This window comes from Cavia porcellus, unplaced genomic scaffold (assembly GCF_034190915.1).
Source record: "Cavia porcellus strain 051 isolate PalLab524CR breed Dunkin Hartley unplaced genomic scaffold, mCavPor4.1 scaffold_9, whole genome shotgun sequence".
Classification (NCBI taxonomy): domain Eukaryota; kingdom Metazoa; phylum Chordata; class Mammalia; order Rodentia; family Caviidae; genus Cavia; species Cavia porcellus.
This window is the reverse complement of record NW_026947492.1, coordinates 35,681,293-35,707,676: the sequence shown is the minus strand read 5'-3', so window position 1 is coordinate 35,707,676 and position 26,384 is coordinate 35,681,293. Positions and strand designations below refer to the sequence as shown.

At 33.7% G+C, this 26,384-nt stretch overlaps 1 protein-coding gene across 3 annotated transcripts in view; it reads left to right on the top strand.

Moving 5' to 3' along the window:
* The window catches only part of Cntn5 (contactin 5), a 1,085,282-nt gene that overhangs the window by 975,537 nt on the left and 83,361 nt on the right, over nucleotides 1-26,384 (top strand). For all 3 annotated transcript variants that reach the window (XM_063256195.1, XM_063256196.1, XM_063256197.1), the window contains one exon: nucleotides 13,263-13,383. In XM_063256195.1, coding sequence (XP_063112265.1) covers nucleotides 13,263-13,383 — 121 coding nt within the window. The remainder of the gene's footprint in view (nucleotides 1-13,262; nucleotides 13,384-26,384) is intronic.

Below are 26,384 nucleotides of genomic sequence, written 5' to 3'. Positions count from 1 at the left end.
AAAATCAGAAATGAGAGAAACACCACATAAATACGAAGCAGCAATATAAAAGAGTATTAAAAATAACTGTTGCCAACAGATTCAATAATTCTTGAATGAGGAGAATCAATTTAGTGAAAATGTCCACAATAGCAAGTGATCTACAGAGTCAATGCAATCCTTGTTAATATGATTGTGACACTGTGTCTCTCTCAAAAGAGCTAAAAAATTAGAAAATTTACATGAATGACAAAAGCAAAAACAAGTAAAATATCAAAGTAGTCAAGACGTCTTGAACAAAAAGATTGAAACAGGTGGTTTCTTTACCTGCTTTCAAAATGTTTTATAAAGCTGTAGAAATCCAAACAGTATGGTTGATGTAAAAAGTGATACATGAACTAATGGAATAAATTAGAAGTTTATAATAAGACCATAAACCTGTAGCCAGCCATTTGCATGCATGTGTTAAGAACAAGCTTTAGAGAAAGGACTATCTTTTCAATAAATGATTCTAGGAAAACTGCATATACATGTAAAAGAAAAAAAAAAAAAAACTAGCCTCTCCTTAACAGTTACAGAAATAAAGTCTAAACAGTGGATTAAAGATTTAAATGTAAAACATGAAACTAGCTTTTTTAAAAAATGAAGGGAGGGGCTGGGGATTTAGCTCAGCGGCATAAGTGCCTGCCTTGCAAGCAGGCAGTCGTGAGTTCGATCCCTGGTACCAGTAAAAACGAAAAAGACAAAAAAAAAAAAAAAAAAAAAAAATGAAGGGAAATGCTTTAGGATACTGGAGTGGACCAAAATTGGCTGGGGGTTGGATATACTAGAACCTAAGAGCATAGGCAATGACAGAAAAAAAAAAAAAAATACACATTAAATTGCATAAAACTTAAAATCCTTCTATGCAGCAGAGGACATGCTAGAGATAATCTACAAAATGTAAGAAAATATTTGCAAACTTGACAAGGTGTTGATACACAGAAAATCTATAAACTCTATAACCCTAGTAGCAAAAAAGCAATAAACTAGGCCCAGTGACGCATGCCTGTAATTCAAGCAGAAAGGGAGGCCAATGCAGGAGGGTTGCAAGTTTAGGTCCAGCCTCATCAACTTGGCTGGTCACAAGTCCCTGTCCCAAAATAAAAAATGAAAAGGGCTGGGAATGTTTTACAGTAGTAGTTCATCCCTAGGTTTAATCCCCCATACCAATGGATGGATGGATGGATGGATGGATGGATGGATGGATGGATGGAGCAATAGACCTAAATACATATTTCTCAAAAGAAGACATTCAAAATGATCAACATAAAAAATATCAACATCATTAATATCAGAAAAAGGCAAAGCAAAAACTTTATGAATTTTACTCTGTTAATAATAGCTATTATCAAAAGATTAAAAATAACACATAGAGAGTTTTTGGAGAAAAAGAAAATTTTATGCACTACTAGGGGGTCTAAATGGAGTTTCCTCCAAAATATTTTAAAATTAAAACTTCCACGTGACCTAGCAAATCCATCATTGCTAACATATCCAAAGAAAAGGAAATCAGTGTTTTGATGACACATTTACATTTCCATATCATTACAACACTATTCACAATGGCCAAGAGATGGAAAGAATACAAGTACTCATCAACTAAGAAATGGATGAAGACAAAGGTGACACATAGACGGTGGAACAGCATTCGGCCATGTAAAGAATGAAATTCTGCTGAGTAGTGCATGATCTCACTTATATATGGAACGGCAGAAAATTGAGCTTACAGAAATTGAGGATAAAATGGTAGTTACTAGAGCTGGGAGCCATGGAAACATAGGTGTGGAGGGATAGAGAAAATTGTTCCCTGGGTACTAACTTACAATTAGGAGGAAAAAGTTCTCCTGTACTTGTGCAATAGGGTGACTATGGATAATAATTGTGTATCAGTTATTCTAAAAAGAATGAAGAAATGATTTTGAATGGTTTCTCTGTAAAGAAATGATAAATGTTTGAAAACAGTTGGTATGTTGAACCTTATTCACACACTGACACCCTGTTATGTAGGCACTGAAACATTACATGGTACCCATTGTACGCTTCTTATATTTTAAAGTACATTTATGTTTAATGACCAATGTTCTGTAGCCTAAGTGTTGATTCACTTTCAAAATATCAATTGAATTTAACTAAACATCCTTGATCTTGAACATTTTATGGTGACTTTTAAATGACATATTCATCTGATTTTACAAGTTTTTAATGAACTATTCTTCCTCTATTGGAATCTTCATTGGAAGATTGCAGCTGTAGTTCACAATCTTTTTGTGAATGTAAGCAGGAGAGGTGTCTTTTTAGGCATTGGTATATTTTCAATTCTCTCAGTTCTAAGTATTTTTGAAGTTAATGCAAATCTTCCTGATTATTAAAGGCATGTTAAAACAAATGCTATAATCCAAGTTTCCTCTTTTTAATGACATATTTTTAATTCGGAAACCTATTTCTAAGCATTAGTAACTTTATTAGCAGACTTGGCACAGGAAATCTCAATATTTGATCATATTGAAGTAATTTGAAGTAATATTGCTACTCCTAGAAGATGTAACTGATTAAAATACTTACCGATCTTACCAAAAAATTTGTAACTCATAAAATTAAATTTTGGAGAAATTTTGAAATATCCAGAGGCAAATATTTAATGAGAAAGCATTTCTGAAATGCTGATATAATATGTTATTATGTTTGAAATAATATATTTTTATTAAAAAATTCAGTATAAAATTGAACCACATATTTATTCCCTTTATTTTAAAATGTCATCTGCCAATATGCTTTTTCTAAAACAAACTCTATTCTTTCATGTCTATTAATCTATTTGAAGAGGCCTTTATGCCAGACACTATGAACTAAATATTATATATATAATTAAGACCTTTTGGTTGGTTCCCTGCTACAAAACAAAACATGGTTAAGAACACCTTTAAGTGATATTTACCAGTGAGTACTAAGGTCTTTTCTTTCAATCCTTTTATAGCTTAAAAGGATAAAATGTAAAAAAAAAAATTGTTCTGAAAATCAGCAAATGCTGGTTTAGAAATATTTCCTATAAAATATTTTTCTGAAAGCAAAGAACTCTTGTTGTTGGCTCATATCACTCTTAGTGTATCACAAAGATGAAGATGCCACTCAGTAGTCATTACTTTCAACATTAGCCTGTGACTCTCCTCAGTGGATCCCCTAATTTCATTAGGAGCCCTTTCTTTTATTCACACTACTAAAAGCAATGGTCCTGTTAACTTTTCTGACAGTTCATAACACAGGTCTCCTCCTCTGTGGTCCCCATTTACAGTCTCCTCTCTGTCTTCCCAACCTCCATTAAGATCCTTTGGAATTTTTTCTATGTTTTGGAGGCTATTGGAAAATGCTCTTAGGATTCTGCAACTACACGAAGTATTTTCCAGTCACACACTTGAGATCAATACCCCAAAGACACCCTTTGCTTGGTAGCACCCTGATTTGATATATACTGAGGCATTTCTTACTTTGCTAGTCCTTTGCCATCGGGAGAGACTGAAGATGAGAATTGATTTTATTTTTAAACCCCAGGACTAGCCTCTTTATAATATTGTGCTTGTGAAATGATCAATCTCAGCTAAAATAAAGTTTAACTACCAGTCTTATTCATAAAAATATCTTAAGGCTAAGTTCAAAATTGTCCACAATGGATAATATGTGGTCTGTATTCTCTCAAGTGATAGCATTGAAAAAATTTCCATCCTGACTAAGTCAGGATAAACTTTACTTTAGCCTTCACTGACAGTTTCTTCACTGTCCTCTAATCCTTGGCCCTTTCCTTGAGGCCCTTTTACCTTCTCTGATTATGTCTTTATGGGCCCTGCAGCTTCTGCACACCCAGCCTGAAAACCAGTGCCACACGTTTAGGTGTTAGCTGTAGCAGCCCTCCTCTTCTAGGTGCTGAATGACTGGGACGGGCTCAGGAAGAACTGCACACCACCAGCCTCACTTCTGTATGTGGGGTGGGTTCCCCAGGCCTTCTCCATGTTGCTTCCACTGGGACTAGAATTCCCAGGGTGATTTCATTCTTCACAAATCCAGTAGTAGTTTAACTAGAATGGTTGAAATAAATGCGAATGTCCAGCATTCTCTCTTTTTTCCATGGCATCTCCCAGCCAGTTAGCTTCCCTTTTTTCTTTTCACAACATGACAACCTCTGTATTGTCTGACTTTTTATATTTTCCCAAAGTAAATGTTTCAAGGAGCCTCCTATGAAGTTCAAAGTTTCCCTATAATTTAACCGCAAAATTTCCTGTACATCATTTCTATCCATTGCCTTATCAAAAAGATAGTAAGACCAGTTCAGATGCCAAAAGTAGAAAAATATGTTCTGTTTCTCAGTAAAATAAGATGCAAAATGTATGTGGACATTATTAATCTACCATAGTGAAGAAGCTAAATCCTTAATGTAGTAGATTTTTAGTACAACACTACATGTAAGAGGTGTTACCATAATGCACAAGAGCCACTGTGGTTTAAAACAGACCATGAAAGATTCATTTTAATACTATGCCCTTAAAATATAGTGGTTCTCCATTGGCTGTTGAGACAAATTTTGAATACTTAATGTAATAAGTACAATGTTTCATCACTTTACTGGGAATATCTGGAATGTATAACTAGCAAGGAAGAATAAACATGAGAAAGATAAAAATGAGAAGAAGTTGAAGATATTTAATTTAATTCATATACAACATTGGGGCTTCAATGCAATCACTGGCAGATGTTTTACTTTGCAAGAAGTTGAGGATCTTTAGACAGACGCAGAACTGATGCTCTGGAAGAAGTAATGGGCAAAATTATATGCTACTCAATCATCAACCAGGAGAGAAGAGAAATGTAAGTAATGCCAGGGACATAGGGGATAAATAAATTGCTTGTATCTATAGGACTTCAGAATAAAGGAAAAATACAAACCGACTCTATCCCAGACTAATTCTTAAATTTCCACACAAAACTAAATGAAATAGGACTTGTAATTGTAGCTTAGTGGTAGAATGTATGTTCAGCATGCATAAGGCCTCAATGAATTAAATATCTGATACCAAAAATAATAAGAAAGAAAGAAAAATATACTTTGTTATCTACTAGGGTTATCAACACATTAGATATTTTACAGTATCACCAAGTCAATACCAGTTCTAACTGAGTGAGACTATATTCTGCCTGGTGGGGCTCTGCTGATTTTAAGAAAACTTAAGAAATCTTGCAGGCAGCAATCCGAGTACATTTCCCCACAGCAGTAATGGAGTAGAGTTGTGTGCAGACAATGACTGTTCTGTAGTCTTCAAAGAGCAGATGAATAAAACTCAGTTTGTCCTGGAAGCCAGGATACCCTGGTGCAACAAAAGTGTTAACCCTAAAAGATAACTTGCAAGTCTGACAGGAACAGCGAAGAGAGAAGGCAATGCTAATAAATTAGTAAATATTGATCAACTTACATAAGTTCTTGTATTAAGAATTGAAATTTGTACAGTTCTTCTCCAACTAAAACTGTCTCACTATTAACTGCATAAATCTAAAAGAGGACATGCCAGTTGTGAGACACATACTGAGGTTTTACTCAATGCTGCATAAAAGGTACAGAAAAGATAAATGATAGCATGAGGGAATGAGTGAAATGAATTTTGTATGTTAGAAATTTTGTGTGTTTTGCCTGTACATTAAAAAGGCAACTCTGGCATCTCAAAGGAAACACAGTATTTTATGACTAGGTGGAGCTGAGTAAGTCCCATCAGAAAATCATGAACTAGGGTGTGCTGGCACACAGCTGGTGTTACCACACTTGGGAAGCAGAGGCTGAAGGATCTCCATAAATTAGAGGCCAACCTGGGCAACATGGTAAGTTCTGGGCCAGCAGTGTGTAGTGAGACTTTATGAAGGAAAGAAAAAAGAAAAGAAAATAAATAAAAATACAAACTTTCAGAGGAATCCTATAGCTCATTTAGAAAAATGAATCCCTAATACCGATTTTGTGGTCATTACTATTTAATAAAACCGTTTTATTTGGATACACTTAACCAGTTTGACTTCAATTAATGCTGGTGAATCAAATCACAGGTTTAAGCAGAACAAGAAGTGGTTCCATAAGCTGCATAGAATAAAATTAAAGGCGCAGCTGCAGAAGAATCAGGCCCTCCTCCTGCCTTCACATCTGACTTGCATTCAGCCTGGTCATCGAAACCCTTTCAGTTTTTCAAAAGCTCTCATTTTTTTCACTGCTGAAAGACTTAGGTTATTCATTTCTGAATATGTATTCATTTGTATAATTTTTTTTGTATCAGGAATCGCACTCATGACCCCATACTTGTCAGGCAGGTGCTGTGCCTCTGAGCTATATGCCCAGCTCTGCAATGATTCTTATATTGTTAACTATTGTACATAACATGCTGCCTTACAATTAGTTGTCTGCCTCTCATGTTGATTGTGAGTTTGTCAAAAAGTATTCTCTTTTCCTAGTAATCTATGTAGATCATGCAACATATAATGCTTATCTTGTGCTATTTGTAGTCAACTGCAGCATTGCATTAGACAAATCCATCGGTTAAGGCACAGCTTGCCTGTCTTCTGTGAGTAAAGGAAAGAGAAGGATCACAGGCACCATGTACCTGTCAGTTCCTGTCTGACAAAAAAGAAATTCCGAGGAATGTCTGCAAATTTCTGTACATAAATGTACAATTCTATAATCTTACATGTATTATAAGCATTCATAAAATAAAATGAATAGCAACTGTAAAATGTTACTATCTTTGAGCTTTCCTGGTGGTTTTTCCATTAGTAATGGTTTACAAATCACAAATACACAAATGAATGGAAGGGGTTTTTTGTCTCATTAGTCCTATCATCTATGAAGTATAGGTTTGGTAAAAGTTAATAAGATTTTTTCATTGTTAACCAATGGTATAATTCACTTGAAGAAAAAATGTTTATTGCTTGTTGTGATTTTGATAATTTCTTACTTGTTAAAGTTGCCTTTTTGAGCCAACATACAGACCAGGTGTTATTTAGTTTGTAACAGTACAGCATTTCTGAAGTGATTTGCTGAGAGCATTGATCTACTGTACAACCTCAGAGCCAGATTTCTCATAGCTTTAATGATGTGAGTTTAAATACCATTCTTACCTGCTAGTTTCTCTGTGAAAAAGACAGTCCTTCTGTGACGCCTTCTGGCTCTAGCACTGTGAAGTTTAAAAGACCCTACCTGCATTCTTTCAAGTGCGAGATGTCTTTTATTTGTCACTAATAAATTGGATGTAAAGCAAACAGGTTAATGCTGACAGATGTATGCCAGTAAGCTCTATTTTTGCATGGGTGGTACATAAAGTAGAAAGAATATTTGGAGATAATATTTCAATATACTAATGGCAGTGTAGGTCCATATGACACATTTAGAATAAAATAAAATAAAAGTGGGTTGCCATATTTTTTCTAACCTAGCACTTAGGAATATGTAATAAGGGGCTGGGGGTTTAGCTCAGTGGCATAAGCACCTGCCTTGCAATAAGGCGATCGTGAGTTCCATCCCTGGTATGGATAAAAAAAAGGAATATGTAATATAAGTATTTTTTTCATGTCAGCATGGACTAGGAAAAAGAATCCAAGTCCAAAAAAGAGTGTGAAAAAAAGTAAAACATTACATGAAAAGGGTATTTTCCAGTTAAAAACGAGGATGTCAACTCAATTTTTATCTCAAACTCCATTTTTGGAGCAGACCTAATTGCTCTACAGGTAACACAAATTTGGATTGATGCAAGCTGTGCATTTACACTGAGTTCCAAAGTGAGAAGAGGCTTGTGGTCAGTGTAACACTTAGATGTTATGTTAAAATTCTTAGTAATTAACAAGGAGCCCTGCACTTTTTTTTTTTTGCACTAGGCCCTACAAATTGTATGACTCTTCCTTGTGATCAGTGGAGCTTTTCTAAAAGAAATCAGATTTAAGATCTTAACATAGTAAATAAATTTGGAAACTTGGACAGGATAGTAGGTACTTCCTTTGAAAAGAGGCAGAGAACATATTTTCTAGTATACTAAAGACAAGATAGGTTGAGTCCAGACTCAAATGCAAGACTTAAAGAATTCAACCATCTTGGAAGTAATAAGAAGCCACTGAAGATTTTTTTTGAGGAGGTAAACAAAGTCACTTTTAAAGGAGGACTAGTCTAATGATGGCAGATAAACATGAGAAACAAACAAACAAGGACTAACAAGTTATAAACTGCTCGTGAGAAACATACTGTTAAAGTAAAAGCTTAGGAACCAATGCTTATACAATGATTATGAAAACTATATGAGGTACACAGAAGTAAATACATTTCTCTGGAGGGAGTCTGAGTATCATACTGTGAAACAACAGAACCATTTCACTCACCTCTCCCCATGGTCCTTGTACAGGTTCATAGAAAGCTGTCCTACATTACTTCTTATGTTTCATCTATCAAAGCTGGATTATAGCACACAATCTTGGAGTGTAGCTCATTGCACAGCAGAAATGAATTAAATGAATAATTGTTGAATTATTAATATACTGAATAGACAGTAATAGGAGGACAAGTAAAAAATTCTTGGCAGTCATATAAAATAAACTTTGCTAACAGGTAGAATGAAGCTACGAGTAAATCCCCCAAAAATCAAAAATCCAGGAAGTAGATAAATTGTATGACTTTATTCCATGACTGTTTTCACTTGAAAGCACTAGGTTGAGAAGGAAGTGATACCAGTACCTCTGTATCGGTAAAGTCTTTTTGCATTGTTTTTTTTTTTTTACATTCATCTGAAAGATTTACCTTATATCTTAGCACCTGAGAAAAGCAGAGTTGATAGCCTTATGCTATTCTTTCACCACACTTTCGCAGAGTGTTTGCTGTGTGAACAGCTTTCTTCTATCAGCTACTTTGAAAAACTTTATATGTTTGAAATACTGTCTAATAGTTCATGAATGCACATTATTTCATTAAATTTCTCACAGTATTCCATGGGAGAGATAGTTCACGTGTTATTATTCCAATAAAGTGCTTCTCCAGGGTCTTGGTACTATTTATAAGGCCACGAGACAAGGCTAGACATTCAGGTCACCTAATTCTAACTCTACTGCTCTATAAAAGAAAAGAGCAGGGAAATGGGGAATACGTATATCTAAAATAAAGCTAAATGCTTCTAAAAAATTTACTGTATCTATGGAAAACATTGATATTCAGTGTCTTTGAGTCAATGAATATCAATTAAGAAGTATCTCTCTTGGTTAAGAGTATAATTACAGTGCCCTTTAACAGATAACATTTATCAAACACTGTATACCAAATACACTATGGGTTTTATTCTCATTATCATATTGAAACTCTCAGAAAAACTCTTGAGCAGTAGAGAATTTTCCCAAGTCCAGTATCTAATAAGTGGAGCTCAAGAATTTGCATGATTCTACACTGTTTCCTACATAGCGTCTGTGCATCTGTGTTTTCAGGGCTTGTTTCCACTGTCTTCCTCTATAGTCTATATTTTTTCCTTCATTTCTTTGTAAAAATAAGAAAAGGGTAGGAAGAAGTATTGTCATCCACGAAGGAAAGATGCTATGCACACATACATTAGCCTTGTTAATGATCATCAGCTGCACTGCTTTCTGACTTGGCTCTGGGAATACCCATAGTGGACCTTGACAAACACATTCTTAATTAGTGGGTGCCACTTTAGAGACATGATTCAGATGACACTGCAACATAACAGGGGCACATCTAAGGAAGTCAAAGAAGTGTCCAGAAAGTGTTGATCAACACGATGGCATTTGAGCCATGCCAGAATATCTGCTGTAAAAGAAAAGAGAAAAAAAATCTGTGAAGAACAAAAGTCTGTGCAAAAAACTAGTGGGAAGAATTCCTAAGTTTAGGCAGCTAGGAGGTTGGTGTTAGCAAATGCACAGGATTCATTTGCAGGCGGTAAAAAGAAGCTTTGAGAACACTGCATGTCAAAATAAACTAGACTGTTTCCTAAAGTCAGTAAGAATCAGCAGACAGTGAACAGCCAAGATAAATGAGTTTTCAGTTGTTAGGAATACAATTTGCAATGTTAGGGTAGATGACCAGTCTACCCTAGTTTGACACCTAGTCAAAATAAATGCTGCTAAAGAAAAGGATTTACGGGGAGAGACTGCATTTTTTTGTTTTACTTCAAAGTTGTAAATAAAAGTCAAGATAATTTAACAGCTGTTTAATGAAATTATGTGACCAGATAATGTAAATGAATGATGAGACATGCTTCTGTTCTCATAGCCTTTTTCTTAAAAAGCATTTACTCATTTAACAACACACATTTAACTTCGACCAGATGGGGCATATGCCATGCTAAGTGTTGGAGCACTGTAATTAGGTAGACACTGGTTACGTGGAAGTTTATTTGAAGCAACAAGTAATAGGATTTATTTATAAAGACAAAAAAGCAGGGAAAAGAAAGGACAGAAAACAAAGTGTCAAAGTAAACAAGAAAAGTCTAAATCCTAAGAGATAAAAGGCAGAACTGAGGTTTAGGTTTAAGAAACCAAATATCTGTTGTAAGTAACCATTTCATTAAAAGTGCACTAAATCGCAGTGGTTCTCTCTCAGGAACTGCATACTGTGGGCTGAGATTAAGGATAATGGGCTCCCACATGAATTCCTCTCATTACTCCTCTTGAAAGAACAGTAAATCTAATGAAAGGGTAATTTAGGTTTAGTGTTCACAAACCATTCCTTTTACTTTTAATCTTCTCTGTTTAGGATTTGAAAAATATGATGCAGATAAAATCCAGTGGGAAAGGGTAGGCTCAATATAGATGATTTTTAACTTCTCAAATAGTATTTAATTGACAGATATGCAATTTTGCTCCTCATGGACGAGGATGGTGATTTTGTCAGTTTAGATAGTTCTGAACACTATTAGTTGCAGGAACCAGCTAAAGGATAGCAAATGAAAGATAATTTATTTCTTGCCCACCTGAATTCTTTGGGCTTTTATGTGATTTTTAAGTGTTTCTTCATCCTATTCATTATCACTTTAAATGTAATTCTAGAGAGATAAAAAGGTTTGAGGACTCTTTTTTCAGGACAAAAAGAAAAAAATTACCAGGAAAGAAAAGTTGGTGAAATGGAAACTCATTGAACAGTAGAAATGTAATTTTACAAAATAATTTTAAAATATAACCCTGAACAATTATTTACAATTGGTACATTTTCTGTTGCGAAATTTCTACCAATATCAATTGTGGCACTCTGTTAAAAACAAGCATAAGGCTACAGTAAAACAAAGAAAAGCAAACAATCATTCATTCAGATATTGTTGCTGAAAAAAATCAAATCCTGCTTCCTTTTCTATGGTCTTTTTCTGATCTTTCCTATGAGACACAGCTCCCATTCTGAGCCAATGGTTTGAGTATCCCATTAAATGAGTTCTTCATGAATCTGGAAGGATGAAGCAAAGTTGAACCCACAGTACACATTGTGATAAATGTGTAGGAGCTTATTCAAATAGTGTGAAGTTATGCTGATTTGAAACATTATGTGTACAGTTTGGGTTTTTTCCCCCATAAAAAGATCAAAGCTTTCTTTAAATAGTTGAAAGTGAGCATTTAGTCCAGTGAAAATAAGATGATTTTCTTTTAATATTTGAGAGTAACAATGTATCCTAAGGAAATTAGCAGTGTACAACATTAGTTGGACAAACATCACATTTCGTGAAATAATTGTTATGACATTTTAATGCATTCTCACTATGAAGCATTTTCTTGTAAATGACTAGACTGGGCCATGTCTTAACAATTACTTCATAAGAGAAAACTTCAATGACCTTATAAGTTCTTATTTTAAGAGTGACAGGAAGGGTAAAAATTGAATACCAATAGGCAGTGGTCTTAACATAACATATAATAAATTCATCAAAAGAAAAGTATACTGTTTGGTAAAAAAAAAAAAAAACTCATAATGACTTCACATCCCTTCCATGAAAACCAAAAAACCCAAGAATTTCTAGAAATTAAATTTGTTTTCATAATTTTCATAAACCCATTGATCATTTCACATAAAAGCAAACAATAATATTCTTGAATAATTATCAAGAGACTGCCTTCTTTGAACACTTTATTTTTTAAGGTAATTCACTTTCATTCCATCAAACTCTAAAACATATCTAATCTGGGTTGTTCTCTCTGACATTCATTGAATGTTTTTTTCATATGCTCGCTTATTATTGGAGAAAAGTTTTTATTATTTTGAGGATATTTCAAGTTGCATATATCTTCTCTCACTCAAGTCAAATGTTGCTAGACTATAACATGGAAAGTGAGGGGTTGTTGTAGTTTTGCTTTATCTTTACAAAAATACTGTACATCTTGATTTACTACTAATGCAGCATCTTTATATGATCCCAATAAATCTCTTTTCTAATAGTCAACAAAAGTTCTAAGTGAGTAAGTAAGGGTTTGTATAACTCATTCTAAAGTATAAGATCATCATTGATCCCATGAACAAAAACACCTAAAAGATACCCTGCTTAGGATTTATTGATCTTCTTAAACGTACTATTCTTTAACTGTGTTTCAATCATCTTGCTCCCCAACAGAATCAAGTGCTTCTGGCATGCTTTGTGTTTCATAACCATATTAACAAAGATTTAGGCTGACCTGCTCCCTGATGATGGTGGTTATGGGGGAAATTATCTTTGTTAAATAAAGACGTGTGGCTTTTGGACCAGCAATCTTTCACCTGAGCGCTGTCTTATTCTGTTGCCCACAATGTACTTACAAGAGGAACCATTCAATAAGAGCCACAAGAGATAATCTTTTGACAGCTACCATCACATAATTAATTTCCCACAAGGTGCTATTCCTTTCAATACAGTTTTATTGCCATAATATTGGCCTGTCTCAGAATAGCGAACTAGTCTCTTTTTTTTTTGCTCACCAATTATTTTTCCTATAATTTTAAAAATATGAGTTTGTTTGTGTATCTTTAAATATTTCTTAACTATCTTAGCTGCTCAATCATTAGATGCAATATTAAGTGTTCTAACTCTTTGTTAGCAATTGTTAAAAACATAACTTCCATGTATTCTTTAAGATAGGGCATGTTTGATGTCTGCATTGTTATCATATAAATTATAAGACCAAAAATGGGCCCTTGACTGAATATGCAAAGTTCCCCCTTAGACCACTTTGAACTAGGCAGATTTGCAACATTTTAAACTGGCACTTCATCCCTCTTTCAGCAAGCATCCTCTGCAGATTTAATGATCAGGAACATCCTTCTGATGCATGCTGGGAGATATGGCTGCAGGGTACAGACCACAGCAGACAGTGTGTCAGATGAGGCAGAACTTCTTGTTAGGGGTGAGTATGCTAATAGTGCAGTCTAAAGACATGATCACCATAAATTATCATGCAAAGGAATTTAAATGCATGGACTTTGAGCACATCAGTACTGTGCATTTACTTTCAGTTTTACAATATATGTCATTTTTGCCTAACCTTTTGCCTTTGAAAAAACGACATGGAAAACTGTTTCTTAGTCACGGACAAAATCAACAGATCCAACCTCAGTGTCCAAAACACTTTTGGTAGTAGTAAGTAGTCACTAAGTGACAAACCAACTTAATACCAAACAGAAACTCTAAACAAGAGAGTTACTTAGACTTATGAAACTATAGGAATAAAATTTGTGTGTTTATGTGTTTTTGAACAAATATAGTGAGCAAATATAGTGGAACAAAACAAATATTTCAGCAAATATAGTGTAATCCCAGACATTTTTTTCTTCCGCTAACTTTTAAATTCAGCTACCAAAAACAAGAAAACTATACGTGTATGATGGTGACATTTACATTTGCTAAGTAACAGAGATGTTTTAAAAGGCTAAAATATCAACACAGAGACTCTGAACAGACATGACGGTTAATTGGTTTTGATGTGTCAGTCTATCAAATTGTGCAGTTTTATAAAGTTGTATCTTATTTTAATTAAGCAAATAATGAAAGCATATATTTCCTTTAGCACAGTATTCCCCGGTATGAAAAATGGGAATCCTAACAGGCACTCCCTTTCTTCCTTTTTCCTTTCTCCATCCTTTCCTTCCTTCATTTTCATTCTTTTTTTCTCCCTTCTTTCCTTCTTTTTTCAGCTCTTAATTAAATAAGTCTACCTATAAATGTTTTCCAAAATCAAATGTTTACAGGTACACAATTAAATGATAGCAATAAACTAATACATTATATAACTACCATACACATCAAGAATAGAATATTACAGAATCACTCTGGTCACTCCCTTTTTGATCTACATTATAAATGAGTTTTGCATGTTCAGACTCCTTATTACTGTGTCTACAAGTTTAAAAACATTATAAGCAAGTGATTATATTTTAGATTAACTCATCTTTTATCCATTTGAAATGTTTTGCCACTATATTTATAAAGAAATAACTGTTATAAGAATCTTGTACAATAAATGTATAGCATACAGCGAGGTCCCTCATCTCTTTGTTTTAGCTGTATATGTCAGCAAATTCTTATTGATGGTTTTGTAATATATCCATCATTGGTTCAAGTAAAATGTTTTAAATGAAGTATGTGTTGAGTAGCATCTTACTCTTTTTGTGTGTTTGTGACTATGGAGAAAGCTGTTTGATCTTACAGCCAAACTTGTACCAGGAATATGTATTGCATTTTCTTATTGTAAAACAGTGTTTTTATGTACTCATCCTTGCATACACTCCATTTCAGTTAGCTAAAAATTTCCTGTTGTGCCCTCTGAAGTTACAAGGCTGGTGGACCCGGAAACTCTACACCACAGTAAAGTTTATAGAAAATGACTTCCTTTGCTTAGTCTAGTATATCTTAGATTGTCTATTTATTGTGTGCACTTGCCTAGTAATTCAGAATGATGCTTTTAAAATTGGAGCTTTCCAAATGAATAGCACAATTTAGAGACTGATAACAAGAAACCAGGTATTTTTCAGGACTATAATGAACAAATGTAAGTGGCAAACTAACATTCTGCTTTGTAAGTAAAATTAAACTCAACAGGGTTTGGAACATAATTCAGGTTAAACTTCTGCATGTTCTGCTCCTTTAGCCTTTGGCTTCATGCCCAGGAGATGATAAAATGCATAAATTTTGGAATTATGCCCAATAGCAATTTCAAACAGGTTGCTATTGTCTGAATATTCATGTGACATTCAACTCAAGCTTTCTCTTGAAGTGAGCTTAATCTAGTCACTAAGTTTTGACTATATATTTGCATTACTTTTCTAAAATTGGGAAAAATACCTTGTGGAGCCAGGGATACAGCTCAGCGGCACAGTGCCTACCTAGCAAGTGTGAGGCACTAAGTTTGGTTCCTAGTATCAAAACGAAACATTTTTTTAAATGACTTGTGTCTTCTGCCAGGCTCTTCTTACACTGGTTGAAAAGCAGAACTGGGGCTCTAGTTCATTATTGTTATTGTTATTAATTATTATTAATATTAACAGATCATGGTAATGGAAGGAACTGATGTTTCAATATTGCTGTTTTAAATGTTGACTGTGTAAGTTACAATTTTAAATAGTTTTAAAGTATTCTCCCAGTCTCCTCTATTCTGCTCTTTTATTTGCTGGTGTGTAAACTCAGGACTGTACTTTAGTACAGTCCATTGACAAAAAAAACCAAGCATTCCATTGTGGCTTTTCTAATGAACAATATAATTCTGAAGAAGAATTCTCAAAATATATTTATTCAAATATGTGTCAAAGGAAAGGGGAAAGAGTAAGAAGAGTCCACCATCTATCTACTTGTAGATTACCATTATTGGATTGTTTCATCATTCTTTATCATACTTAGAACAGAACTTGGTAGCAGAGTATACATTCTTGTAATTCTGTTTAACTGGGGACTTATGGGAAATTTTTATATTCTTCTAGATGGATCAAATCTCATTTTTACTACTTTATTTACCATTAAATATTGTCTAAAAATGTTAAATTCATCTTACCAAAACCTGCATTCTTTTCTTAGTTTTATCAACACACTAAATTAGAGTTCAGATATGAGAGTCTCTGATCCTTTCATCACTTCCGTAGATCTGAGTATTCCTGACTAGTACAGCTTCTCACTATTTTCCCCATTCATTATTTTATAGGCTACCATTTCCCTCAAGTTCTTGCTTGAGCTTTGTGTTTTATTTTACTCGTGAATATCATGGGTATTATTTGCTTCTATCACTCTATTATCATTCTTACAAAAAAACTGAATTTTTCATAATCATCTGAAACGTAAAATCACTCTCACACATTTCGTTTCCAGTGAACCAGCATTATCAGAGTACCCTGAATAATCTGGAAAACCACAATAGAACGTGATGAATAACCTCAAAGAAATTATTTTGCTAGACTATAAAAGGAAGTCAAAGCCATTCCCTGAATATCAGTGCACAGTATTAGTCACTTATTTAAACCTGCTATAGCAACAGAGAAAGCGAGACCAGACAAATCTAAAGGGAATGTCTTTAAAGATAGTTAGAGCTCTATCATGTTATCCAGGGAAAAAGATAGACCACTACGAGATAACCTCACTGAAGCAGATATACAACTTACAAAGAAGTGATACTCCCAAGCAATGGGAGAGACGATAAAACATAACATAAAAGACTCCAGAGAAAGGTGTATTAGTTTTTTTGTTATTTTATGTTAATTTATAGAAGTCAATGTTAGATTCCCAAAGAAAATATAAGGGCTGGATACTTTCATTGTTTAAAGAGTAAAATGCACTTAGCTAAGATAACTGGGAAACAGGCCTTGAATTATTTTTATTCTGTTCAGAAACAAGAAGTAATTAAAAATCTACTATTCATACAATTTTTTATTCATATTTCTCTTCCTTTTAATACAAAACAATAGGCTAAGAAACAGAATATAGTCAAAGAAGGATCAGTAATTTCTTGATCCATTCTGAATGTACAATTTCCCCTCTAACTTGAACAACAATTTTTAGTCTCTGAACTACAATTTACAAGATAAATCCAACATACATTTAATTGAAATTCACTGAATTTGAAAAGAATGGATCCTCCTCAGGATATAACTTATTAGGAGCATCTCACTTCTCTTAACCATCCACTTCCAAAACTCTCACTCCATTATTTCATTTTCCTGGCAGTATTCACTCTGTCATTCCTAACTGACCTTTCATGTCAATTCATTTCCATTTATTCTTTCCAAGAAATTTTCCTTGAATATCTATAATCTTTCCCACATCAGTTAACACATGTACTTTTCCCAAAACAAAGGAAAACTATCAATCTGAGAAAAAAATATATTTCTATTACATTGTTAATCAATTTGAGAAGTAAAGCAACAGTAATGTGCCTGTTTATGCATCTCTCACAGCACTTAATCTTGCGACTCGTGAATATTTTAAATTGATAGGCTTATTTTTAGTCATTGGCCACTGAAAGCTTCTAGGTTTTAAAAATGCACAAGAATTTACACAAGTGTCTGTGGCAGATAGTGTTTTCATAGTTTTTCTTTCCATCATTGTTGTAGTATATATGAGTTCATTATACTGGGCACAGGAGGCCTTCATAGTAAACATGTAGATTCAAAAGTTTTTAGTGAATAAGAAAAAATCTAATAATTATGAAAATCAAAGGTTTTTTGATGATAATTTGATAATTAGAAAACCAAAAGACAAAAAACAATATTTCTGGTGTAGCTTTAATCTTATTAATTGCAAATACATTTGCAAATAATTTATGATTTACGGCAAAATGTAAGTTAATCGGTTAATATAATTGCCTTTATAACATTTTTAAACTAACATAGAAGCATTAACTTCATCAAGAAATTATATTCATTCACACAACATCTTACTGGAATATTCTGCACCATTGTGAAATATTATGTCACTAGTATCAATAGTATTGATATGATTATTTAAATATTTTGTAACAATCACTTGATTTGCTAGCTTAGGCTTTTTAAATTTAAATTAGTTATCTTGATATAAAAATTCAATATACAGTAAGCTATTTCTTTTGTGTTATGGTTTTCATGTAGTTACTTTAATATGTGGAGCTTTTTAACAAATGATTTAAAGTAAATGTTTGGTCAATCATAATTGAATTCACTCCATCACCTTTAGTTTGGCCAAATGAAGTAATCAATTGAAGTGATCTGAATGACCAAATAATTGAAGCAACAGAAGATATATATTTATCTGCAAACTGTAATAAGAGCAAATAAGCCAATTATCATTGTATATAAACAACCAGCATATGACAACTAGCTGATGAAGACTGGATCTTTTGCATTGTATTTACTACTCAACAAATATTGAGACTCTTCTAAAAGCCAGACTTTATTTTAGACTGCTATCTCCATCAACTGACAGATCTCAGGTTTTTTGAGCATAGTATTTTAAAAACAAGTACTCTAATGTCATTCTTCCATTTTGAGAAAAATTATAGTCATTGGCTTTTATATTATATATATTTTTGATATCATATATATTTTGAGTCACAAATTATAAAATAACCTGTATGTACTGTGTTCCCCAGACTTCACCTACTTTTTCCCCATATCCATCCTAATAAAAAAATTACTGTCATTTCACATTTATATAAACTTGAAATAAATTCTTGTCTTGTGGGGTTATGTTATAAAAGCTAACTTCACACATCGTTTAGCGAGTGCCTCCTACAGCCAAGGACATCTCTAGCACATAAGAGGGAGAAGAGACGGAGTGAGACTGGTATAAGTTCTTTCTGATGTCATAAGCAAAAGCCTTATTTTTACGCCAAAAACTAGGAATACTCAGAAAAGAACAAAAAGCAGGCAAAAAACATGAATAAATATACATCTAAGGCAAAATCATTCCAGGAACTTTAGAGAATGAGGCCAGTACCTTACTAGAAGTGCGCGTGGAACATTCTAGTGGTAATCTGACAAGAAGTACAACTGTCTGGATAACGGACATGTAATCAGGAGTATGGAATCAAAAGATAGGACTTGGAGCCTAAAAACCTTGAAAGTACAGTATCTATTAAAAATGAGAAGGGTAAATGAAGATGAATACCAATTATAATGCTTGAGTTGTCAGTAGAAGGGAAATCATACAGTTGGGTTAAGCCAACAGAGTTCTGACTATATAAAATAAGTCATAGCAGTTATTCATGAGGCCTCTGTGCTCTCAAAATGTGCTTGCTTGCTCCCAGAAAATAAAGATCAAGCAATCATGATGATTCATTATCATATCCATCTAACCAGGAGGAAACAGAGAGCACTGGATTCTAAGTAAAGGATCAACATCTACAATATACAATTCCAGAGATAAGTCTGCAATAATAGATAGCTTTGTGGCTATGAAGGTCAAGAAACATTGGAGTTGATATACAGATTTGAGCACCATCTACATGTTAAAGTCAAGTTGGAGTGAAATTACAGAGTAACCATGTGAAGAATAAGAAGGAGAATTACAAGGAAGAAATGCCACAAATATAAAGATGGCAAAAAGGAGTAATTTGACAAGAATTTGTGAAGTGATTGGCCAGAAAGCTGCTAGGAGTAAAATTCAAATACCTTAAGTTATGGGGACAAAGAAGGAATAATGAAGGATAAAGTGATCAACAGTGTCAAATATAGGTAAAATTACAAAAAAATAAGGTTATCAGTTGATTTAGTAATATGAAAATCTTGGTGACTTTGTTTGAGGGCACGCTCAGTGGACTGATAGGTATACAAATCAAATGACAACAGGCAGACAAAGGCAAGGAATAACATGTGAAAGCCAAAAGGAAACTCAGATTTTAAGACACAATGGGTCACATCCCCACAAACTCTTATTATTTCTGTGCCCTTGGATAGGTAGTTTCATTTAATACTCAATCACCATACATTTATAAAGCACGCACTGTGTGGCAGGCGCTGTACTGAGGACTAGCTAACTATGAACATGTAACATTATGAACATGTCTTTTTAGAGTAGAAAATCAGGAGCACTGTTACAAGTATAGAAACAGCATATTTTGCTCTCCGACTACAAACCCCACTAATAATAATAATATAAAATTCAGCTAACAATTACTCAGGTCTTCCTATATTCCAGGCACCAAGGGAAAGTTTCCACATGAATTGTGCTTTATCTATTTAGCACAACACATGAAAATAATGTGATAAAGGTGCTACTTTTACTCCTAATTTGCAGATAGGAAAACTAGTGCACAGAGAGGTTCAGGGACTTGTTAAATGTCACCCCACCAAGTGGAAGAAGAGTGTGGAGAGTCTAGGCAGACTGCCTTCCAAGCCGGTATTTTTAATTTTTCATTTTTACTTAACATACCACTTTCTTAGGGGCTGCTTCACTTCATTGATCACTGTGTTCAAGAGACCCATTTTTGTTTTTGACACGTTACAATTCTTGAAGTATTAACAACTATTTATTATGAAGTACTAATAACTATATAATATTTAAAGTATTAACAATTATATACTAAGGAAAGAAAGAAAGAATAAAAGGAAAGAGGATGGGAGGATAGGAAAGGAGAATAAGGAAGGAGAGAGTGCTGTAAAGAATAAGAGAAAGCACTAACGGGCTCTGCCAGGAGTCAGAGAATTTTTATCAGGACCAAATATGAGCAGAATCCTATAGGACAAGTAGCCATCTGCCAAACCAACAAATAGAACAGAAGTCACTCTGTATCAGCTTGCAAATAAAGCAACTTGGGCATTCCTATTCCTCTTTGAAGACAGGCCCCACATTCTCTAATCTAGAATACCTAATCTTTGACCACCTGACCAGCAGACAAAATTGTTAACCACCAATTTCTGTCTTATACCTTATTCTGAACGCCACTAACTGTTCTGACAAACCTGGAATTCTCATCCTTTGTCTTGCCAAACTTCTAGAATGTCATGATTATTTTCTTAGGACAGCCTGTGGGCCCTCTTATCTAGATGCCTTGGGTTTGATAAAAGAAAGTCACTTCAAACCACTATGCCTCCAGAAATATTAAGTGCCGATAAACAGAAGCCCTCTTCCTGCATCGTGTCTTCCTATACTCTCATTTTAAACTTCCTTGTAATTACCACAATTACGGGGTAAGGACAAAGCTCCCAGGTGCTTTTTTAGACTACTGAATTTTTTTTCCTGGTTACTTAAAAAACAAAACATACCTCAGTGTTAAGAATAGTCTTAACTTCCCCAAAATTTTGAAAAGACAGTTTTATCTGTCTATTCATTTGTTTGAATACTTATTCAATTTTCATACACTTCGTATAGACACAGCCTAATCCAGCTCCCAGTCCTATCTAAAACCTGACCTGTCTTTTCAAATACATTTTATTTCCAGTTCCAGTCACTCAAATTATTTTAGCTGTCCTTTGAATACTGATTAATATCTTGCAACCCCTGGAATGCATAGTCTTATAGGGTACATTCATACCATGTGGCCTATTTCTGATAACTCACATGTGTTCACCAAGAACCCAAGCTCCAAGTACAAGTTCTACTGAATGTCAGCCAATGACAGGTCACATCTTCACAGAAGATGAAGAAAATTTGGTAAGTTCCCTTTCATCTCTTGAAAACATTATTTTAGTCTATGTTGGAAAATACACAGTTCTTAATTGTCTCCTTAATCTCATGTCCCACCATTCACCATGCAGTCTGGTTTCTAAATAATTCTTCTCTGACCAATACAAATTCCAGGCAAATCTAACAGAGCAAAGACTAATTTTGATTGGAAACTTTTGATGGCTTTTATTGCAGATCAGATTTTGTCCTTCTACACACCTGGCAAAGGTAATGTCTGTGTCTCCCAAACTACCGCTTAGTTTGGAATTACAAAGACAATTAGCTCTCTAATGAGTTAGAGCAGGTGAAGTGAAAGAGTAAGGGGAAAAAAAACCTGAAGACCAGATGATGTCTATAAATGCCAAGAAAAAACATGACATAATCTTGGTAGACATCTTTTTAAAAGAAAAAGCTTTATTTTTATTTATAAAATTAAAACATGGGTATATCATTGCTTAGCTGATAGGGCGAATATCTTACCAGATACATTACATGTAAATATTGGCCGTCATAAATTCACAAGTCTCTGTTCTCTCTGTCATTGCTTAAGCAGATAAGTAGATTTAGAAAAATGTGGATTTGTTGGGATGCCTAAAATCTAAAGGAAACAAGGGGAAACTGTTGTAGAGTTAGAAAGAACTATTAAATTGAAAATAAGTTTGATTATATTCAAAGAAACTAGGCTTAGAGAATTATCTCAAGTTGTATATTGGCAAAAACTAGTGAAGAGAAGTTTGCTGTGTTTGTTCTGTGTTTGAAAAAGCAAAGCATTGAAGCTGCTTTCCCACTGCACTAGCTCAGAGCTAGCACCCAGTAAATGTGAGCTGAGTTTCAATAGCCTAACTGTAAAAATCACTCAAATTATTTAAAATGTCTGTGATGGTGATCTGTTGACCAGTTTATACAATGTCACATTAGAAAAAAGGTACATGTCTGCATTTTATCTCACTCAGGCACAAACTAGATAACCATTTCACAGGAAAGTCATTTTCCCTCTTTTGGGGTTTGTCCCCATTTATTTGAAAACAAGATGAGAAGATATATTTAGTTTGCTAGTTTAAATAGTAGAATAATATTTTAAATGGGAGTGCTTATCAGTAAATAGTAGATATTGTTGATATTCTTAACACTTTGGCATAATTTTCACTTTCCTTCTCCTTAAAGAACAAACAACACACACATTCCTCATGATATGTGTGGTCATGCAAATCGTCCGCATTTACTCAAGGGGGATCCTAGCTCACTGTAAGGGACCAAAGTATCCTTTTGTTCTCATGGTCCTCGGGAGGGAACCAAGGCTCTGAATCCTGAACTATATTTCCAGACCCTATCCAGGAATACTCTCATTGTTTCGTTCATCTTATTCAATTATGAATTGATAATATATTCTAAAAGTAATATTGAGAATTTCAGTTGTCTCTCCTTCTTCACTGAAGTGTTTCAAGTGTACTTACACAAAATCACCAAGAAGGTGTGACTAACAAAAGGTTAAATGTGTGAATTGCATCAAGTTATATGTGGAAGCAAGCAAGAATATAGAAGCCACAGCTTGAGTACTGCTTCAATATAAATGATAGTTATCATTATCTGCAGTATAACAGTCTCCAGCCTGACATAAAAAATCAGCACCAAATAAGTATTAGAAAATTGGGTTGTAAACAATATTAAGTATTTTAAAGTATAATTATACATCCACGATTGTTTACATAAGATGGTGCCATGCTTCAAGTTCAGTGAGCAAAAAAAGGAAAATAAACATTAACAGAGAGTAAAGAGCATTTCTAAATACTACTAAATAACACTTAAAGATTTAAAAACAATTGTGAAATAAAGTAGTCATATTAAATGCTTAGGTTAAAAAATGGAAACAAATAGTGTAAATAACGAAAAGTTCCTCTAGAATTATATCTTAAATTTTAAAACATTCTAGGTCAAAAGTAAAAATTCTTAATTTTTTTTTTGCCAGCCATTTAATAGTTTATACTGAACCACCAACATTCTCACCTGTCAGCATTCTGATTTAGTTAAGTGTTCATTAATTACAAAAAACTATGGCATAAGTCTGTTTTAATCATGTGCTTTGTTTAGGACGTGATTCGTTCATATAATTATTTTATGCCAACTCAAAAAATAAAACTGTTATTCATAAACTTCATTTAAAATACCTAATCACTGTTTCAAAGACATTTTATCATCTGATATGAATACATCAGTAAATCATAGCTCACATATTTGTCTCAAAACCTCAGCTTACAGAATGTTAAGTCAAGCTAATAAGCAGCATCGATCAAACACCACCAAATAAGACAATCTGTGTTACAGCCTCTTCCTGTAATCCATCTATTATAGGAAACATCTGTTACAAATCATCCAACCTGAAGGACTGCTCTATGTAATTGCTTCTGCAAGAACCCACTGTCTCCAATTCTCCAAATGAGTTTGATGGTGGCATCAGGATTTTACCAAGTTCACTGTCACCCTGTGACAATAGTTATCTTTCACTCTGAGTTGAGATATAATGCTTTATTGTGTAACATTAAATCTTCTCCCTGTCGTTGCCTGGAAAAATCCCTCCGAGGATAAGCCAGAAGCATCAGGTTCTTTTTCTGTCATATGTTAAGTAATTAAGTTATCCTTATCCTCGGGGGACTATTGATTTTTCAGTTAGTTAAAATATTAAATGAATGACCCAAGATACATGTTTTGTCAACTTGTATTCATTTTCACGACCATAAAATATTTCCATAGTTTCAGATCAATATTCAATAAAACATGATTTCCACAAAAATCATGAAAGAAAGTCTCAATACATGAGAACAAGCATAAACGTATACTTGAGGAAAAAGAACTTAAAGCCTTAATAGAGTTTAGGGCATAACATTATCAAGAGTACATGAGTCTTAAAGAAAATGGCTCTATAACTGTTTGTTTCATTGTGATTGAAAATAATAATTCTAAATTCATATGTGGTATATTTACAAAGATAAATCTTGGATATGTCTATAAATTATTCATAACTGATTAGAACAAATGAATAATAAAATACCATATAATTATATATTATTTTCTTGATTTTAATTTGTATTGCAGAATTGTAATTAGCCATCCTAGCAACCCAACATTAGATTTATAGAAAACTGTGCAGAAACATGGTACCTTCCATATTTTAACATTTCATATGTATTTTCTACAGAATTTCATTAACTCATCTGTTCTTAAAATTTATGTAACAATGACTTAATAAACAAGTTTCAGGATAGTGTATAGGTTCTTTGAGGTTTGAAATAAGCAAGTTGAGTATTGTTATTTATGAAGTTTGTACAATTCACTCTCAACTCTCTGATTTCAGAATAAAATGAATGGACAGTTTACTTTTATATTGTAATGTACCAAGTGTACATAACTTTAACTAATGTAAAATTACCATTAAATATTTGTGGCTACTTCTATCCCTGAAAATGTTAATTTACCTTTCACTTGAAGTTTGTGATAATTGACCAAAAATGTATTTTTTCAAAAAGCTGTAAAAAAAAATCATTAAGTAAAAATGTCTTATATAACTCTCTGGAGAGTTTTATATTGGCCATTAAATGCTTTGGGTGAAAATGACACATGACTCTTTTGTTTACAACTTATTAATTGCAGTTAATCACAACTCCGTAGAATTTGAGTCAGAGTTCAGTCTTCTAATAACAACCACATAGTCATAAACTATATGCAGTAGAAATATTAAATTCCAGTTTCATGAGACCGGTATAGGGGAAGGATAGGATCATTTTTAGTTGTGCTCACCATTAAGTAGAATCACTACCACTGGCACGGAAATTACACTAACATCTACTAAGCAACAATACTACAATATCCAAAATTTTAAAAAAGGAAAATCTTCAGAAATGTGAGTTGTGAATGTTCCTGATTGACAAATATTAACAGTGCTCTTGCAAAAAAAATAATGCTTATGTGTTTACTAACAGATTTTTTCTTAGAAGCTTTCTGTAGCCTCTTAAGGTTTCTATCAGATCTATGCTGAATTGTTTTAAGATTTTTTCTTTTGACCTTTTGCAGATGTTTTCCAGTGACTTCCACGTTACCCGTAAACAACACACAGATTCCTCACCATTCTCTTCAAACCCCTCTCTGATCTGATCCCAGCAGCTGATCTTTTCAACACTATCACCTTCCTCTCTTCTCCTCCACCACATGAGCTTTGTTTCTCAAATATGCTGCATTTAGTTCTAATTAGGAATCTTTCCGTGGATGGTCTCTACCTAAAAGATTCTTTCCCATAATATTAACCAGCTCGCTGATTCACCACCTATTCCTCAGGTCCCTAACTCACACTGCCCGTCTCTCCCCTGCCCAATTTTCACCCCATTTTACTTTCGTCATTGCTTCCATTGCTATTTGAAATCATCTCTCATTCACATATTGACTTCTTTTTCCTCCCAGAATATAAAACTCATGAGGAAAGGGGCAGCCTTCCTTATCATGTGTACTACCCTATCTCCAGAATCCAGTTAGAGTAAATGTTTCCTCAATAAAATCTATGATTGAATGAATATATAATCATTTTCCTCAACAAATTAACAGATAATATGTGTCAATAAAATAGAGACACATATAAAGAAATAGAAAGTTAAAGTCTGAAAGTAGTCTGAGAGAAAGGGTTTTCAGGAACTTTGAAGCTTGTACTCCTATATCTCATAATTTTTCATGGCTCCATTCCATTTTCTAATCTATTCCATTTTTTAAAGTGCACACACATATAACATCATAAAAAATATTGAT